This window comes from Haliaeetus albicilla, chromosome 5, assembly GCF_947461875.1.
Source record: "Haliaeetus albicilla chromosome 5, bHalAlb1.1, whole genome shotgun sequence".
Lineage (NCBI taxonomy): Eukaryota > Metazoa > Chordata > Aves > Accipitriformes > Accipitridae > Haliaeetus > Haliaeetus albicilla.
The window spans coordinates 12,613,750-12,634,024 of record NC_091487.1 but is presented as its reverse complement, the minus strand read 5'-3'; the positions used below and the strand labels follow the sequence as shown (position 1 = coordinate 12,634,024).

The window sequence follows — 20,275 nt, the reverse complement described above, 5'->3', positions numbered from 1 at the left end:
GGGGTTCATTTACAAATGTTCTTGGAGTCCTAGGGCCTCCCACTCCCTTGGGTCAGATGATGGGGCTTGCACATACTATGAACAGCTGATATAGACAGTCTGGAGAGTTGTGGACTCCTGAAGGGTGAAGCTGTTTTCTTCTTTATTCCTCTGTTCTTACACAGGGCGGGGGGAAAAACAGGAGGGGAATCTCATGGGGGAGGAAAAGAGAACATAAAGCCTGTCCTGTTGCTTGGTTAAATGCCAAAGCAAGAAATTATCAATTTGGTTTATGTGCAGAAGCATGACTCTGTCCCTGAGTGAAGCGCATTCCAATACAGGGATGCCAAGCTCATGCACTGTTCCCTAGGTAATGATATTTTTTTACTGTTGCTCCCAGAAAAGCCATCCTGCATGAAAGGAATTAAATGGCATGAAGCTTTGTGTTTAGCAGGGGACAGGAATCAATGGCTCCGGAGCATGTTAGTAGTTAGTTTATATATGCTGCCCCATTAGCACCAGCGCAGCTTGGAACTGAGGGGAAAGATCATCAAAGCTAGAGAATGAAGAGTGAGTTACGTTATTTACCGGAGCTGGTTCTGATATTTTGGCACTCTTAACATGCGTTTATAGCCAAGTGGATGTTTGTCACGAACAGCCTTGTTCCCTGAGTTTGTTCTGCGGAACTCTTTAATTTCAGCATATCAGCCTGCAGCATTGCTCTTGGCAACGCAACATCGACATAGCACCTGTGCTTTGCCAATGCAGATGGATTTATGTCTGTGTGCAGCTGTAGGCCAGGGTGGTAGTTCTGGTGTGATCCATTATTAGGACTTAAAGTCAACCTGCAGTCTGAGAACCAGACTTATCTCAAGTGAAGACTTAAACTGCAGTATCTGAATAAGAGAGATCTGGCTCTTGCTCACAGTTTTGTTTTCCTCCCTACCTGTCCTGCCCTCCAAGCTGAATCAGACACTTACCTAAAACATGTTTTATTCAGCAAGAAAGGCTGGACTTTTACCTTGTAGAAGTCCTGTGTAAGAACATCCATGCAGAGTACCTCAGAAATAGACAATTAGTCTTAATGTAGTTGTATGCTTTTTGGGGGAAGACTTTTCATTCATAGCTACACGGCAAAGACATTAGTGTAAGAGGAGAAAAAAAAAATAATTCTGAGACTTGTTTTTTGTTATATCCTCAGTTCACCATACAGTAACATTTCACCTTTTGAAAACATCTTTTGTTGAGACCTTTGAATAGACTTCATCATGTGAATGGTGTGAATAAGCCTTTTTAACCAAACATCAAAGATATGCTTGGGATGTAGCCTGCAATTCAGCAGTTCCTGCGGTTGCTTACACATGCCTATGTTGGCTTTTAAAACTGTTATCTCAGTTGCAAGGCCCCATTTTGGATTTGCTCTTGCTATGTTCTTCTATTCTGAAGGGAACCAGCTACCTGGCTGGTGAGTGGAGGCTTGCTGAGATGCTCTTCAGAGATTTTGATGGCCTAAATAGTAGGCACTAACCTGAAGCACTCCACCATAGATCATTTTTGGAAAGGCTGCAGAACTGCCTTGCTTGAGCCTTTGAGAGAATCCAACATAGAGAGATCAGATGTTCCTTGATAAAAACAGACCGATTGTATGTGAACTCCTGGGGATACTTTACATATAAACATATAAAAGGATACATGTTTAATTTACAGCTTCCTGACAAATCAATAGCCAGCCTGGTGAAATTTTACTACTCCTGGAAGAAGACAAGGACTAAAACTAGCGTGATGGACCGTCATGCTCGTAAACAAAAAAGGGAACGTGAGGAAAGGTAGGTTTGCAAGCAGAAAGGCTGTGTATTGACACACACTGATTTCTTTAGACTATCTCAGAGATTCCTGTTAGCTTGTAAGAAACTAGATGTAGGATTTTCCCCAAAATGTTTCCTGGTACCACACCTTCTTTTCCCACCCCTCTTCCCTGCTGTGCATGTTTCGCTTTGCTTAAAGCCAAAGGAATCTGTTAGCAATTAGGTGTGCTTCCTTTTTCAGCACTGATTGCTCTCTAGTGCAGTGGTCACCGTTCCATTACTCTAGAAGCTTTTTCTCTGATACTGCTTGAGGGTAGCGAAAATGAAATTAAAACTGTTTACAAGCTGATTGGCACTGTTGTCAGCAGAGCCAGAAAAGCTTGTAAGCAGAGCAGTAAAAGGAAGTCATGAAAAAGCTAGAAATCTGCCTTTATTTCCTCCATGTGATGCTCGGTTGAGTGAGAACATGCACCTAATGGGGAACAGGCTCCAGTGCAGCACCCCTCAGCATGCACACACAGACCCTTCCTGTGCCTTTTACTTAGAAAACTGTTAACCAGTATAAGGCTGTCAGGCCAAGCTCTGTTCCCTGAGAAAGATGAAATTAAGGCTCTGTTTTTGAGTGACGTGAGAAGAGGGTATCACAGGGGAACTTAGGATGAGTTCTCTGGCAGAGGTGTCCCAAGGAGTGCTGGGTGCATTAGGATTTGGGTGAGGGTGGTTGGTGTTCGGGAGGTCACTAGCCACTGAGCTTCAGCAGATGAGCTTGACTCCTGCTTGTGCAGCTTTGCCTGCAAGTTCACCGCCCTGGATGCCTGTGCAAGCCTTTGAAGGTAGGTCAGCCAGTGGCCTTGTGTGTATTGCTAGAAGTATCGATACAGTTAGAACTGTCACTTGATGACTTTCCCTAGTTCTGGAGCTGACAGAGCCTCAGAAATGCAGTGGCCTCAGGTGTGTGGGGGGAAAAAAAAACCCCAAACCTCTGAACAGCAGCAATTCTGTCTGCTTGATGCAGGTGCCTTCTCAACCTGCTTTAAAATGCAGTTAATGTCTTTGCAGACCAAACTTGAGGTGCGCCTGGCTTTGGAAGACTCCTAATGTAATTGGGCAAAATTCTGCAAAAGCTTTTCCCTCAAAGGAGTTGCTTGTCTAGCACTTCCCAGGGAGCTGTTTGCTGGCTCCAGTGCGTATGAGCAAGCCCCATTTGGGAAGGGGGAAGAAATGTGTTTCCAGGCTTGAGCTGTACTACACCAATGACTCACGCAACCTCTCCCATCTCTCCATTAGGTCAGCAATACTTGCTTAACAGGCAGGGCCAGGGAAAATACTACCAGCCAAATTGTACAGTATTTGGTTGGCTTTCTCTGACCTGACTCTCTTTTTCCATTCTGTTGTTTTCCCTTCTGTGCAAAGGCTGTCTTGATTTCTTGATTTTTTTTTTTCCCTCTTCCCCATCCTGCTTTTTTTTTTTTTCCTACTAATTTCTGAGGAGGGGGGGAAATCTCTTATAAGGAGTATGTGTTTGTCTCATACTATGTGGTTTAGGATCTTTTAATACTACCTCTCTATTTTTGTTCTGTACTCATAAATGAAATTACTACAATTTGGAAGTACACCTCTTTGGTACCTATGCCTGTTTGCTGGGAAAAGCACCACCTCAGACCATCTGGTGATTGGGAAAGAACTGTAGGGGCTGCCGTGTGCTGTAATTTTGTAACCTTTGAGGAAGGCAGCTGGATTGGAAATGCGTAATTTGGTTTACACCTGCAGCAAGCTAAGCACCAGGCCATCAGCTTGATGTTTGATTTCCCTTCTTCCCCTCCATTATGTAAAATAGTCAAACCCCTACATCCCCGAAGGATTTGTCAGTGCAGCCATGCAGGGCGTGGAAGCAAAGCTGAGTGAGTTTGGGGTTGCCCGGATTTTGAGGTTGTACTGTGCCATTGGGTGTTGGCAAAACTTCAAAAATCTTCTTCAGTTAATAGTGATCAATGTCTAAAACTGTAGAAATGAGTGGGTGGGTTTTGATCTAGCTCATGTCTAGGGAGCTTGCTGGAATAGAAGAGCAGACTACAAGCACAGCGAAGCCTGTGGAGGTTTGGCCTTTGCAGAAAGGCTGAAATCTGAACCTAGGTGAGAACACAAGGAAGCACTTCTGGAGATGAGGTTAAGAGAAGAGGCAGTCTGAGGTATCTCACTCGAATACTGCTATATCTCTTCTGTGGCTAGGCAGGGAAATTCCCCAACCTCTCAGATTGTCACTAAAATAGCTCCCGGTGCATTTGGGACCAGGTTTTCAGTAGCCATTCTTAGCTGTATGCAAGGGGCTTTGTCTGTGCAGCTCTGGGAGGGGGTGCTTGTGAGTTGATTCCCTGGAATCGTGATTACACAAACCAAATATCTTGTGAATTGGCTTCTGAGCCAGGCGGCTTGGGAGAGTAGCAATGGCTTGTACAAGTGACTGCTGTTGTGGAGATGGATGCCAGCTCAAGCCACCCGGCTGTACATTCGTCTTTAGACTGTCTGCACAGGACGTCGCTGCAGCAGGGAGACAGCCGTGAGCGAGCACCAGTACCGCAGCCATGCTCGCTAGCACCTGCCGTGCCTGCTGTCCCCCGCTCCCGTGCGAACACACCCCGGCTAGCTCCAGCACAGCCCTGCTGCGCGCTGGTGCTGTGACATACCTGCACCAGCCGAAGTTCCTCGTCCCAGGCTATAAAGTTTGATATGACAAAATAGATTTATTTTTCTCATTAAAAAAAAAAAAAGGAATCTTTGATTAGGTCAGCTTATTTCTTCTGTTTCTGGGCATCATCCCAAATAGTGCAATTAACTTCAGTTGTGTACAGTACAAAAATTCTAAATGGTGAAAATATATTCGATTTAATGTCTGATTAAAATTCCAATGAAGCCAAACGGGCCAGGTGTGCCAAGGTCGCTTTCAATATGGCCACAATTTCATGCCTGTTATTATTCTGTAACTGATAACCTCTTTCTCTTTTCCAGGGGAGAATGAAATGTGAGGCTGTCACTGAAAAAAAACCCACCAAAAACCCCAAACATTTTTTATGCTTGTTCTTGAGGGAGTTTATCTTGTGCATGTCTATTTTGCTAAATGTTAAGAAGCTGTATGAAATCTGTGTTCTAGCTACTTGCTGTAATTCTAAGTCTTCGTTTCTGTCTTGGTCTGCCTAAAGTTAAAATGCTCAGTATGCCATGTTCTTTAAAAGATACCTTTTGTAATTAATTTCATGTATCTTGCCTTCACCTGAGCAGACTTATTTTGCCTAAGTACACTACTGAGAAGTCTTCCTTTACAAGAGATGGTCCCTAGTATCTTTACAATTAAGAATTTCTTGACTTAAAACAAATAAACAAAAAACCCCACCCCAACCCTGTAAAAAACCACCCTGGGAATAAAACTAAGGAAAGCTGTTGGACTTGCTGTTGCATCCATGCATTTCTTTTAGCATGCTATTTATAGAAAGAGAGCCTCACAAACTAATACAGTACTGCTTGCTTTTGTCTTCCAGTGAGGATGAAATGGAGGAAGCAAATGGAAATAACCCTATTGATATTGAAGTTGAACAAAACAAGGAGAGCAAAAAGGAGGTATAATTATTTTCTTACTACTGTACAAATGAAAGTGTTTACTTACTAGCTACTTCACGTAGAAGCTGACAGTATCTAATTTTCTTTATTTGTGCTTTGTATAGTTGTCATACAAGAAAAGAAGAATTGTCTTCAGAATTATTCTTAGATCAAGACAAGTATAGACAAATAAGTTATTATGCATGTAGCTGGGAAAATTTAAGACTTTACCATCCCATGAGAATGTATTGTGTGAATGTTTTAGTCTTTTTGATTCTCTCTTTGGCCGTGTTAGCTTGAACCACCTTCAGTGATGGTTTAAGTCAACCTAACTGCATGGAGATGGAGTAGAAGCACTTATCTCCCCACTGAGATGGCTTGGTGGAGGGGAAATATGTCCATTAGTCTGTTCTAGGTAGATTAGCAAGAGTGTGTTTATCTACACCTTAGACTCTAAGGTAAATTTCTGTTGTACTGAAATCCTCAACAATAGTTCTGAGAATTTCAGTGACACCAGGATTGCAACTATAGTGGTGAACAGTAAAGGAGAAAGCTTCTGTGTGGCCAGTTCATTTTGTCTGGCAGAGGGCCCTTAACCTGTTGTTATGTGTGGAATATTTTATCTACTTAAAACATAGTACTTGCACCTCACTTCAAATACTTCACTTTAAGTGGGCATAGAGTTCTGGATTAAAATAGCCACACAAATATAATGGACAGTTTTGAAAACCTAGTCTGTGATGCTTAACAGGAAAGTGTATAATTTATTTTCATGTGTATAACCTGCTGGTTATCTGTTACTAAATAAAAAAAGCCTTGCCGTTCAGCTGCAGTGTGGGTTGTATGTGTGAGTGGGTGCTACAGGAAGACGTTTACCCTAAGGCCTTCTCACCTTGAAGTAGCTCCCTTTCCTGATTTCTTGTAGCCTGATTTCTCTCCCACAGTCCCTCTCTTTCAAATTTTTTTTGAATTTTTTTTTTAAAAGGGTATAAGTAGGAAAAAAACACTAGAAATATTTAAAAACATTATTGCACACAGGCAAAAACAAAGTCCTAGAGCAGCTGTTCTGTCAGTTGCTGTCAGTGAGATTAATTCCTCTAGTAAATTATTTTGAATGGAAATAACTGAAAAATCACAGCATTTTAGTCTGTTCTTCACCCATGCCAAGGTGCTCTCTAGACTTCCCAGCAAAGCCTAGCTGTTGCTTCTGCTGAAGGAACCATCGTCCCTGATGACCTCCTAGGAGCAGAGTGGATGTGAAGCCACTCATTCACCCTTGCAAGAAGCTTAAGTTCTCAAAAGCCTCAGCAACACCCAAACTGGAAGCGTTCTCACTTGGCTAAGTTGCAGCTGCATACTGCAGCTCTCCAGTGTGTCTTGTAAATAATTCATACTATCATCTCATTTCCCATTATTTTAATAAATTTTCAAGTTTAGGTTTCTTCATAAGCTCTTTGAAAGCTTGCATCTGTAAGAGAGCTCCCTTCAATCCCCTTCATTATTGCTTCCTTCCCTAACAATGCTGGCATGCTCTGAACTTGCTGCAGAAGAGGGAAGGGTAGTTCTTCGCCAACTTGGCTGCCTCTGTTGTAGGGCCAAACCAGAGCAGATGGCTGACAGCTACCATCAAGACATTTTTGTAGAAAATCTTGTATGGGAAGAGGCTGTCTGCTCTCCCTGTCACACTAATACAGGCCATGGCACTCTAACCAATCTGAAAGAGATCACCAGACCTCATGGAGCATGTGCAGTCTGGCTGTGTATGCAATAGTGGGAAGCCTTGTGGGGGCTTTTCTGGACAGGAATTGTACTGGTGGGAAGAATGAAGCTGACAACCTGCATAGCCTGTTCAGACTTAATTTGATCTGATTTTGCAGTACCTGAGCCTGGGGCTGACTGAAAATGCCTTGAGAGAGAGCAGGTATCCAGGAGGGGGATATGTTCTTTCTTGATCATTATGTTGCTTTTAATGATGTCAGATGTGCAGAGGTGGTGATGTACCACTAGCCCAGGACTCTTACTGTAAAGAACCTCCCTGTCGCAACCCTGCAGAGATGGTTTTTACAGCTCTGAGAGATGTCAGTTACCGCATGACTTGCCAAGTAATACTGGGATTTCTCAGAGTATCTGAAATCTCTTATGTTTCCTCTTTTGGGGATCATTTGAGGGGGAATCTTTCTTCTTTTTTTTTTCCCTTTTTTTTTTTCCTTTCTCTACTTTCAGTGTTAGTGCAACTGTTCAGGTTTCTTTAGATAGTGACTCCATAATACTGAGGTCATGAACTAGAGCTGCTTTCTTCACATCTTCCCCATTCCCGGAGATGTCTCCCATTTCATCCTCTGCTTTTACATGGCTTGAGATAGCTTGGTCTTTTCTTTTTATACAGTGAAATCTGAGGAAGGGAACCTTGTTTTTATTAAGAGGTTTGTAAGAGTGAAGTGCACTGGATAGCAGTGGCAATATCTAAATAAAGAGAGGAGTTCTGCTAAATTCCTGCATCTTAATTCTCTCTGGTTTTCATGAATTGATTTAATTCTACAGAGATGTGTGTGGCCAGGAAAGCAAGAGTTTCCAAGATAGGGTAGATGTTCAAATTTTCAGAGCCAGCACAATATCACCAGGGCCTAGAGGCATTTGGAGCTGTCAAAAACTGTTTTGCTGGAGCTCCGGCTTCTTGTCCGCAACACAAGAGCTTCACGTTCTTTGAACTGTATAAAACAATCATTTGAAACTACTTTCATTTTTCCTTAATGTTGAGGTTTCTGGGATATTTGCACTGCAGGCATTGCATGTTGGTCAACCTACAGCCTGAACCTGTTGTGAGGCATTACTGCATGATCCTGTGAAATTTTCTATGTAGATGAAATATGAATAAATCTGAAATATCCATGTTGAATAATTTACCCGGCTCAGTTATCAAAGCGCTTGTTTCTGAAGCGGAGTGCAGAGCTTACCTCACTTGTTCATAGCTAAACCAGTCTGGTTTCTCCTGCTCACCACTCCCTTCTGCAAAAAGAAATAGGGTATCCATCCTGCAACAGCAATAGTTATCTCTTGCTCCTGGGCTTGCCTTAGGCATCACCTCTCATGGAGTCATTGAAAACAGGCAATTGTCCATATTATTGCTTCTATGTGGCTCTGGCCATTGAGCCCATGAAGAGGGTGCAAGCTTTTATCTGCTGGCAAGCTGTGCTGGGGTCTTCCAGTCTTCGGGAGGCAGAGCCTCATGCTTACATGGGGCTTTGTGCTCAGCCTTGTGTGGGTTTGAATGTGAGCGTTTTAATGCTTATTAATGAGCAAATGCTGCAAACTGTATAGAAACTACATGTAGCTGCAAATTAGGAGGGAAACAATAGAGCTAAGTGAAGCCAATGTGTTTAAAGCTGGCAGTGATCAAGTAGAGGATTTCAGATGTGTGGCTTCTTCTCTCTGCTTTTTCTCTCCTTGCCACCCTTCTTCTGTTCTGTGTTCTTGGCCAGGCTCCAGCCACTGGGTAATAAATCTTGGGTATGAGTTGCTTGTTGAAAATAACTTCTGGAAGAAATGGTTTTGGTATTAGAGAATCAGATGTGCTCTTGAGGGATCTGTAGTATAGTGTCCTAACTAATCCACCTGTTAGAGGTGTGTGCCTAATTCTTTGCTTTAGGCAGAAGGTGTAAAAGTAACTAGTGGTGTGTGAAATACTCCCTTTTCCAAAAGAGACTTAAATTTTACTGCATCAGTTTAATGGAACAGTTGATATATCAGTGCTATGTAAGAAAACTTGGCTTCCAAGAAACTGCGTAATGATTAAGAATGACTTTGTAGTCACCTTGCTCCTTTATCCTTAGCCTTTAAATAAATTTGGTTTATTCCTTCTCCTGTCTCATATGTAGAAAAACAAGTGTCTGTAAACTCTTCTAGTTGCGTTCTTTCCCTGTCTCCAAACTCCACTTTGTTTCCTTCTGGTGTTCAGTTAAACTGGTGTGTTCAGACCTGGGGATGAAAGCAAGGACAGAGGTTTCAGAGTGTTTGAAAATAACCAGAATATTTAACTGCTGGAAGATTGGGCATCTGTCTCCCAAAATGAGAATGGGCAGAGAAGACAACCAGTATCTCTATAAACATTGAAAGCTGCCTAGAAGAAAGATTTGTGTAGGACTGTTTGTATGATGCGCCACTTAAAGCAAAAGCTGGCCTGAAGACAGGAAGACAGCTTTTTCATTCTCTAACCTTTGACAATGGCTAAAAGTCATAGAATCACAGAATGGTTTGAGTTGGAAGGGTCTGTTAAAAATCATCTAGTTTTGTAAAAATGACTGCTGTTTGCCAGATGCCGCCTGCTGAAACCGTTCCTCAGGTGAAGAAGGAGAAGCACAGTACACAGGCCAAGAACAGAGCAAAGAGGAAACCTCCTAAAGGAATGTTCCTTTCCCAAGAAGATGTGGAGGCTGTTTCTGCCAACGCGACAGCTGCTACCACTGTACTCAGACAACTGGACATGGAATTAGTCTCAATCAAACGACAGGTATGGGTGGGATAGTTCAAGAATAACTAGTATTTTTGGTGGTAGTGCCTGTCACAGTCTGCAAAGTTCACAGGAATTTGTAGCTTGGCAGTGATGATGCACATCGTTATGTGGCTTAATTGACAAGCTGCTAGCCTTGTGCTATAAACTAATGCAGCCCTGTGTTTTATGTCTCTTATGTTTTAGTTCTATGGGCAAGACTACTTTATACCTAAAGTGAAGCAAGGAAAACTCCATAGCACTGACTTGAAGGAACATTTGTTGGCACTTTAGTGTTTCTTGCAGTTTGGAGTTCCTTATGTTTTAACTCTGAACTTCCCTTAGATGACATTGGGTTCAGCAGTATCTGATCTCCATCTGCAGCAGTCAGTTTCCTTTGCCTTTTCATATGGAACTTTTGGAACAGGCAGATACATTTGTTTTATTCACTCTTAGAGAGAACACCTCATACAAACTTTCCTATGTACCTTTTGCTTCCCTGAGGGATCTGCCGCTTAAACAAGTGTTTTTCAAGTATCTCTTAGTAAAGACAGGTTTGCTACATGAGTCTGTTTCCTAGATCTAAACATTTTCACTTTAAAGCAGAGATCTGACTCAAGGTCTTTATTAAGTTTAAATAGAATTGGTATTTTGGTCTGAAGCCTTTTTCTTGGCATTCTGGGAGAAGTGGAGCTCTCCAGCAGTCTTTGATTCGTTACTTGTTGTGAACAGGGCATTTCTTCTTATGCTGGGCTTTATACAGACCTGGAAGTTGGGGCAGTTCTTGCTCCAAATAACTTGCAGGCAGGATAGAATAAATTAAATGGGATCTCCTGATGTGCCAGCCGCTCCTGCATTACTTTATTCCAATATAACAAACTTTCTTTTTGGAAAAGGGAGGTTGTGAGGAAAAACTGGAATGCTGAGCTCGTGGGGTTCCTGCTGGGGCTGCTGGAAGAAGGCTTGTCCAAAGTGGTTTTGTTTTTTGTTTGTTTGGTGGGGGTTTTTTGTTTGTTTGTTTGTTTTAATCCTTGTTAAAGGGATGAAACTTTCTTTTCAGATTCAGAACATCAAACAGACAAACAGCGCGCTCAAAGAAAAACTTGAAGGTGGTATAGAACAATACAGACTTCCAGAGGTAGGATCATTTTCTGACCTGTGTTTATTGTGGAGATAAATGTTAATTGGTGTTTATGTACCAGGCCTATTTGCGTTGCCAGTAAACTAGGACCAATGTCCTGTTAGTTGTCAGTGTGAATCAAGACCTTTACCATATTCACTGTTGTTGTGTAATGGAAAGAAATGGGAGATGAGAAGAAAGTAAGAGCAGTGTTTAACATGTGAAAGTGATTTCTAACAGCAGCACAGTTATCCCAGATATACCACGTTTTGTCAGTGTTGTATCCGTATGCCCTTGTGAGAGATAGTTGCTTTGCTCTAAATACTGAGAAATGTAGGAGAGGATGTTAATGTTTCTCTTGGCACTTGGTGCTTTTGCTGTTTTCCTTCCAACTCTGGTACCTCATGCTGGAAGTAATTTGACCAAGATTACAGAGGGTGACTGTGATAAAAACAAGTAGGTGCTTTGGAAGAGCATAGCTCTTGGTTATCTGCTCAGACCATACCCTATCTTTTTGTATTACCATGACTTAGAGGCGCAGTGTATGTCACAGTTAACTGAATGGATGCCATACGCGGTTCTTTGTTGAAAACATTGTTGCTACTAAAAGCAATGATGCAGTTTGAATAGCAGTTAATTCCTTGTTGTGTTTTTGTGAGGTTTTTATGAGCTCAGATACAAGTGAAAGTTGTTGCTTATGTAAATGAAGTTACCTGATTTTTTTGATGTCTAGGTCGTTCAGAAATTTAATGCACGTTGGACCACGGATGAGCAGCTTCTTGCTGTGCAAGGTATGGCACTACAAGTCTATTTGTACTTCAGTTAGTGATAATCAAAACTCTGCTGCATTTCAGAGCTATGTTTCCCTTCAGTGGCTGATGAAGGATTTTGACATCGCTGTCTACTAATGCCCAAAGAACGGAATTGAACAGGGAAACAATATCCTCCCTTCCCCTCCCTAGGCAGTATAAATTGCACCATATGAATGTTTGCAAATAATCTCTGCTCGTCCAAGCTTTCAGAAAGTGAAACTCTACTGGAGTCACTGCTATGCTCTTTGTCTGCATAACTTCTCAAGTAGTACAGGCAGATTTACACAGGTTTTCTAGATTTGGCTCTGCCCATCTTTACTACACCTCTATTTTCTTCTCTTCTCCTGGGCTAGTCTTAACTGTGCATCTTGCCCAATGTAGACTTTTTTTTTTTCTGGATTAATCTGAGAAAAGCTTGAAACCTTGACAGAAGTTCAGCTTTGGATCCTTATGCTGTGACTTGAGCCTGATTTGTGGTCTTTGTGGAAGTAACACATTGCTTTTGTTTTTCTTTTTGTTGCTTTTAGCAATCAGGAAATACGGCCGAGACTTTCAGGCAATCTCTGATGTGATTGGAAACAAATCTGTGGTGCAAGTGAAAAACTTTTTTGTAAATTATCGGCGTCGCTTCAACATAGATGAAGTTCTACAGGAGTGGGAGGCAGAGCACGGCAAAGAGGAGACAAATGGAACCAATAGCCAGAAGCCTGTAAAATCCCCTGATAATTCCACTAAAATGTCCGAAGAGGAAGATGAGGTAAATCCAATTTAAAAGTCACATAAAATTCCCAATCTGAGCTTAGTTCAGATAGATGTGTGTGTGTATATGTGTGTGTATATATATATATATGTACTCTTTGAAAAAGCCATTTTTGACAATCTTCAATCTGAGCATATTTCACTTCCTCTGGATATACAGGTTCCAGTACTGATTTTTGGAATTGGGAATTCCAGACATATATGAAAGTGGAAAGAGAACAGTTAATTTGCAGCACTCTGACAGGATCTATATCTCATCAGCACGTGGACATTTTAATGCCTCTTGCTGCCGAAACCCCATACATCTTTTTCTCACTTGGATGTTTTCCCTGCACTCAGTTCTCCAAGCTGTTCTAGGTTTGGCTTTGTGGGACCGTACAGTCTTCTGAGGCAAAGCTTGCTCTTTCATTTTTGACAATGGAGTGATTTCACTCTGGGGAAGGAAAGCAAGCTATAAACAAGGAGAGTGTATGAAACTGTTCACTCTGGAGTTACCTAGAGGCAAAGTTTCCTTGATTTTACAGCAGTTTCTGTGAAGACAGAAATTCTAGAAACAGCCTCTCCTTGATGGAGCTTCACGGAGTTAACACTTCTCCAATGACAATCTGTGTTTAAAGTTAACTAAGAGACTGTAGAGTGTTTGTAACAACCTTTCATATTTAAAAATGTAACATTAACACAGTCTTGCAAAAGAAGACCCAACTAGAGGTTTGCATGTTAAAAATGTCTGATCTAGGACTCCCTTTGGCCTAATTTTATAAGACAGCTTGGCACAAAAGCTGTGTCTTCTAAATGCAAGCACAGTTAACAGTGTAAGGTGAATTTTGGTCTCACATGGAGTAAAGACTTTTCAGTGTACTGTATATTCTTGTTGCCCTGATTATGGTTGGCTTACTTGTACGTTGCCATTCAGACATTCAGAGAGCAGAACTTCATTGCTGCACAAATCCTAACAATGTGTTATTCAAAGATGCTTATATCTGGGGACTAGGTCCAAAGGCATGACAGATGAACAAAACCAAACTCAGAAAACTTGCCTTCTCAGAAGGGTGTGAGTGAAGTTGCCCCATTCTTCCAGAATTGAGAGGTGGAGCAAAGAAGCAATGGTACTAGTACGTAGCCGCGCATTTGGAAGACAGGTGGCTTGTGTCACTACCTTTTCCTGTGACCAGTAGAGTTGTATCTGTTGGCAGTGCAGAGTTTTTCTTCTCTGAGCCCTCTGAGATTCTTCCTGGCTTCAGATACACCCTTGCTCCTGAAAGTTACAGTCAAAAAAGGGGAATCTCACTTGAGATAGGAAGAAAATTGTTGCATCAGGAACGGGAGTGTGCAGATGTGGCCAAGAGTGTGGATACTGGAGCAACGAGGATCCCAGACAAGTTAGCAGAGGAGGAAGAAGGAGAGTGGAGGCATGACAGCAAGATCTGGTGAAATGACTGGTGGAGCAGCGGTTGTGATCCCCAAAACAGTGATGTAAAGTGCCCAGGCTGGAGCCGAGCAAGTGCTGAGTTGTGGAAAGGGGACCAAAACAATAGGCTGGTGGGAATAGTTGCAAAGGCTAGAGAAAAGGCAGCTATTGTGAGAGCTGGACAGTTCAATGTGCCCTGCAGTACAGTAAGGGATGAGGGCAGAGCCTGCCTGCACCAGTCTGACACAGGCAGGAGCCAGGCAGGGTGGCAGTGAGCTGCCAGCTGTGACATACCATGTATGCCTTACACTAGCACCATGTGGCTTGTGGTTCTCGATGAAGCCTACTCCGGACAGTAGGAACTGATGTGTCACAGCTGGGAGGAGGAAGGTGCTGGCAGCATGGAGGGGATTTTAACTACCAAGCCTGCAGCTTTTTATAAAATGCTCAAGGAAGGGACACAGGGGTGTTGCACACTGGACGTCTAATGGCCACCATGTTCTCTGAGCACACCAGACATTGCCTCTCAGGCTGGCTGTAAATGTGGTGCTGTAAATGTACCTGCCTTTGGAGGTAGCATAAGCACAGTGCTGACTGGGTGCCTGTCTGAGCAGTTCTGGGGGCAAAGTGAAATGTCATTGGGATTATCACATAAGTGATCTATATGGGCTAGGAGGGGGGTTCCTGGTCCCTCCTGAGCTGCGCAGTACCGTGTGGCTGGTGCCTGCTCTTGAGAGCACTTGCACAGGCTGCTGGTCAAGTCAGGTGGACTCAGTCAGCAGTAGCCAGGAGAAGACTTTGTTGACCTAACACTGAAGTCCCTTGGGTGCTTTCTTCCCTGGCATGCCTTGTCTGCCTGGCTGCCAGCCTAGTAAAAGCTTTGTCAGCCCTCTGTCTGCTCTGGGCTTTCCCCTTCAGTGTGTTTTCATAGCAAGTGACCACAGTTGGTGTCTTTTGTGTTGGTTTTTTTTTGTTTTGTTTTGTTTGTTTTTGTTTTTTTTTTAAGAGGAGAGGTGAGACTGTTGATTATAAAGCAGCCTCAACTCCAGTCTTCATTCTTGTATGTTTACACTCCAAACAAATCGCAGTGTGGCTCAGAATAGGGGAAGCTGCTGCAATTCTTCTCATGTGCCAGGGTTGTCCGTTTTGTTGCTTTCAGTACCATGGATCTGGGGTGAAGTTTGGAGATGCAAGAAAGCCTATGTGTATTCATTTTTAAACTAAACGTCTCCTTTTTCTCCCCCCTCCCCCTTCCCTCCAGGCTACTTCTGTTCTTGATGTCAGATATGCATCTGCTTCGTGAGAAGGTGCTGTAGCCTAGAACAATTTGTGTTGACTACTGTGTTATCCAGGATATCAGGTATTAGCAAACCTCAGACAGCCATCTGCATCATATCTGTGGACAAGCAGCTATTACCAAAAAAAGGCAAACGCTTCCAGTCCTGTGCTACATCTGCCTTAATCTCCCCTCATTCCTCCATACTGCCTCCACTTTCTTTCAAAAGCACCCAGGTAGCTCAGCTCTCCATTTCATCAGCGTCCTGCTTAAGCATGGGGATTTCTAGAACCAGTAACACCTGTCTGTAAATTTTGACCAACCTGCAAAACAAGGAGCTCCTTAGCAGCCCCACAGTAACTCTACACATTAGGAGTTCTTATAATACTTGGTCCGTAGGGTATAAGTACATATTGCTGCATGGCCTTGTGGTCTCCGCTTCCTGTGTATTCTTATGATGACACTATTATTAGCGAGCTTTCTATAAAGGAGAGGCCTGTGCACATGCCAGTGGTGTCAGGTTTGTTCTGAAATGACAGGGCATGCTAACAAGCAATCTTGAATAATGCAAAGTGATAGGAAATGTTATTTCTAAGGTTTGGTCAGTCCAAGGTTGTAAACGTAACTCATTACACTTCTGGTTTGTGCAATTCTTTCCACTGTATTTGTGTGTTTTGCTTCATAGAAAGCTCCCTAATTGAGCATTTTATTCCTGTATATTTTAATGGCTTTTATTTAGTGTAAAAGGGAATACGTAACCTGAAACAGTTTGATACGCTATTTAACCCCTGGCATTCAGCATTTGCATTGTAACTTGTTAAATGAGTGCTACACAACTTTCTTTTTCCTGATCCTCTGTGGGATTAAGTCAAAACAACTTTCTCTGGTGCCTCTCCTTTTGGAATATGTGCCTTTTTACATTTGGCTACCATAGGTCACTTTCTGTCCCAGTGTCTAATTTCTCCTTAGAGCGCTGTTTGCCAAAGACATCAAACTACTTCTCCCACTGAAAGTCTGGATGAGGGTTGGAGCACCAAATTCAACCTTCAGGTAGTTTTTGGTCTCTCAGAATTTTAATGGAGAAGATCTGGGTTAACTTCATTGGCCATTTTAACCCTTCTGAAGCACACATTGCTTTCATGTTCTGAACCAAAATATGCAATTTAAAAATCTAAGAGGTGCTTTTCCAAATATTTGGTGCATGCAGCTTTCAAATCCCCAGACCTCTGCTTGGATGACCTGTGCTGTGGCCTATCTAGCTGGCTTGAACTGGAGCTGTTCTTGAAAGTCCTGTATGAGGACTTTGCACCTTGAACAAGTTGCTGACTGCCGAGCAGACAGTGTTCAGAGAAGCTAGAAACAGTAGTATTACTTCTTGTCCATTGGAAAGCTGCAAAATAACACTAGTCACAAAGCATTTAAAAATGGTTAATTTAATGATGTTGGAAGAAACCACCAGGTGTCTTTGCATGTGGAAAAAAGGACCTTTCCCTCTCTTCCTCTACAGAGGGTTCAAGCCAGGATGGCACACAGCAATGTATGGCACCAGCCTCTCTTAACACAACCTGAAATGAGCTAGTTCATACCCTGGCGTGCAGCGGAGGTGCTGCGGCTTGGAGCCTAGCCCTGAACTTGGTGCTGAAGTTTGAGCTGCTGAGCTGTGCCATGTTGTGTACTGCGATGGCTCTGTTCTCTGTACCTAAACGAGGTAGGCTAATGCCAGCTGGCTGACAGCCAGCTGTGACTGCACCTCCTGCAGTGTAGACACAACCCAAGGAAAGGCAGGGGAGGTAGCCTCGGGTACTGCTGAGGTGGTCTTCTCCTTGGGCCTTGTGTGAGGAAAGTAATTCAACATCAGAAATCGAGCAGCAACACAGGCGAAGGAGCAGATAGGCATATCTTAGGACAAGCTAGGGTGTGGAGCCCAAAAAGAGTCTATTTCAGCCACTTTGCAGCTGTTTCTGAGCAGTTTCATTCTGGTAGCTCCAGAGAGATCCTTTGAGGTGATAGGAGGCAGGAAGGGATCTATTCCCTGTCCTCTGTACTGGAAACCTGTAATCCCAAGTTTGTGGCAGCGTCTCTACAGCTGTTGATGTGAACTGGCAGCTCTGATGGTGGCCCTGCAGGCGTTCCTTCTGTCCTGTGCCAGCTGGAGTTGGGAGTCTCTTGTGGGAAAGGACACTAGTTGTTAGCCAGTGTGAATTAGGATTAAAGACGGGCAAATAGCACTGTGAATTCAGCTGACAGTTCTGCTGTAAAGCAATGCCGCTCATTAGAAATACTCTAGTATTAAACCTCCTCCTGGTACCAATGCACGGAGACAGGTCCTCGCCAGTGTGAGCGCGCTGTGTGAGCTTGCATCCCAGCTGGTGAAACTCATCAGGAGAGGCTTCTGCTGGCGAGTTAAGTTACCTGTGAAGACTTTTCATCAGTTTTTGCCCTCAAATCTGTCCATCTGATGATCAGAAAAGTTGTGTTTTGGCTTCATCCCCAAGGGGTAGGGGGAAACATGTATAATTCATGATACTAGGAAGAAAAAAGTTGTTTAATTACTTTTCAGTTGACTGCTATCTTATTGTAGTTGATACATACAATATAATAGCACTGTATTTTAAATGTTTAGTTTTTTACATTCTCTTTAACTATGTTTTTAAATGCGATAAAATAATTTTAGCTTTTGAAAGTTTAAATGGTTTGGTCTTGTTTAGGTGAAGACCCTCATTTTCTTTTTTAAATGGGTCAAGCATTAGATACATCAACTGGTTGCATTCTGATTAGAAGGGTCCACAAAGATAACTGCATAAGATAGAATATTCACTTAAATTTTGTTTCTTAAACTATCAATGTGAATGTCATAATTATATATATTTTGTGGAAAATGGGAAATTATTTCTCCTAAGTATAAGTTATTGTGCAAAATATGGTATCGTTAAAGAAAATGATAGTTTAAGTTTTAGTTTTAGAAATCTTAAAGATATAAAAGTGTATTGCATATGCATAAACAAATTTCATTTGTTCTATTTAATTTTTATGTAGTTGTGTAAAGTGCTAGGTAACTTCTTTTTTCGCTTATCCATTAAAACAACCTTGTTACTTGAATATTCGTGTTTAACTGGTTTGAAACAGTGATCAATTTTTGTAATATAATCTTATAACCAAGGGAAAAAAAAAATACATGCCTCAGTTGTGCTTAACAATATAGCAACAATGTACAATCAGATGCTTAAGACCATAGTAGCCATAACTGGTAGTGCAACCACAATGGTTGTGTCTTGATATATTTAATACCAATGGGGATAATGAATTCTTAATATATTTTTACAAGTTTGCAACCAGGAAGACCCCATAAATATCCACTATAACACTTTTTTAATAGTTAATATAAGAGTGAAACTCTTGTTCTCTTAAAGCAATGTCCTGACAAACATTTTTCTTTCCTGTACAAGTACATCTGAAACGTTATGTATTAAAATATGCTCATTGTCACTTTAAATTTCAGTTTTTATTCTCTAAATCGCTAACATGCTGTTGGTATTCTTGCACACCAAATACGAGCCAAACAGTGCATTACACTAACTTGATCACTGGATTTGTGACCATAAATCTCCAAGTCAATGAAGCGCAAAAATATCGTAGGAGATTTTTCTGATAATATGTTTTTTGAAATCTGTGTAAAATTATGCATAGCGCATTCAGCAATGAGTGGCCTGGTATTTACTCTTTACAAAAAAAAAAAAAAAAAAGAAAAATGATTTTTATTAGCTCCAGCTTGTCTTCAGCAAGTCAAAATCTAGTGATCTTGTGCAATGCCCCTAAAGCAAATACTTTCTGCCACTCCCTGGATAAATGCAGCTTTTCCTGTTGATAGTAAAGCACAATTGCAGTGAAAGTTACAGTTCAGAAGATGGAAGGTCAGTATAGTCTATGCATGTTGTATAATAATGAGTGTTTACATTCATATTCTCCTAAAATAAAATTTATACTGGAGTGTATAGTATTCCATTATGTAGATTTTATCAATTTTGTTAACTGCTTATAGATTGCTTAAAAGAAGTTTTTTCAAGATTTTAAAAGATGTATAAGGTTAAGTTTGCAAATATAATGGAAATGCTGTATAGCTTTTGAAGTGATAAAATACTCGTTGGGATTTTAAAGAAAGTATGTTGTAATAATGCTGTTGTAAGTAATATTTTAAATGTCTTTTTTGCCTGTTTTCTATAATTCAGCACACTTCCTGTGATGAATGTTCATAGCATTATAAAATTGCTTAGCCACTGAAAAGTAACATTTGGTTTTGAATTATTTTACTGTATGAGGAATTATAGTGGGGTAAATTCCTTCGTGAAATTCTACATAATTCATTTTTCTATGATTTCCAATGTTTGCTGACATCAAATAAAATTTTTTCAAGCCATTGGTGTAATAAAATACGTAGTAAAATGTTATTGATGTAAAATGTGGTTCTGCTATGTAACTGATCCCCTACCTTTCAGATTTTGGTCAGGAGAACCGGACGGGGTTTGCCCCTTCCTGTACTGCGTCGTCTGCGCGTAGGTGTCGTCGGAGCACAGGTTAACTGCCGCTGGACTCAGCGGGCAGAGTCCCGGTCTTGAGCAGCCTTTAGTACGGTGCTGCCAGCTGGAGCTGCCTGGTGCAGTTCACGCCAGGGGTCCTGGAGAGACCGCTGCTCCTTTCTTGATGGTTCGGCATATTCCTTCCCCTGGCCATGCAGCTGCACGCTCTGCGGTCCCGCCGGCACGGGCATCGCCTTCAGGCGACGGGCAGCGCTGTCGCGAGGCAGCTCTCGTGTTTGGGAAGCGGTGGGACTGGGGTGCTGGCTGGTCTTGAGGGGCTGGAGCCGGAGTCTAGCTCGTAGGGTATGGATGGAGACTAGCTGACAGTGTCATTGCTGTTATAATGAGGACCTGAAGAGTAAACTGTCTGCTGCATGCAAAGCGCTAGCACTTGGCTGTACAAGTTAAGAAGATCATCATCTTTGTCCTGCAATGAAAGAAATGCATTTAAAATGTATAGGAAAA

General features: G+C 42.0%; 1 protein-coding gene across 2 annotated transcripts in view; it reads left to right on the top strand.

The window, feature by feature from the left end:
• Nucleotides 1-19,681, top strand: part of RCOR1 (REST corepressor 1) — an 88,965-nt gene extending 69,284 nt beyond the window's left edge. Inside the window, exons 6-12 of one of the 2 annotated variants that reach the window (XM_069783425.1) lie at nucleotides 1,687-1,805; nucleotides 5,318-5,396; nucleotides 9,688-9,882; nucleotides 10,922-10,999; nucleotides 11,715-11,772; nucleotides 12,321-12,550; nucleotides 15,222-19,681. In XM_069783425.1, the coding sequence (XP_069639526.1) occupies nucleotides 1,687-1,805; nucleotides 5,318-5,396; nucleotides 9,688-9,882; nucleotides 10,922-10,999; nucleotides 11,715-11,772; nucleotides 12,321-12,550; nucleotides 15,222-15,263 (801 nt within the window). In that variant the 3' untranslated portion in view covers nucleotides 15,264-19,681. The other variant, XM_069783424.1, reaches the window with a different exon arrangement.
• The last annotated feature ends 594 nt before the right edge of the window (nucleotides 19,682-20,275 follow it).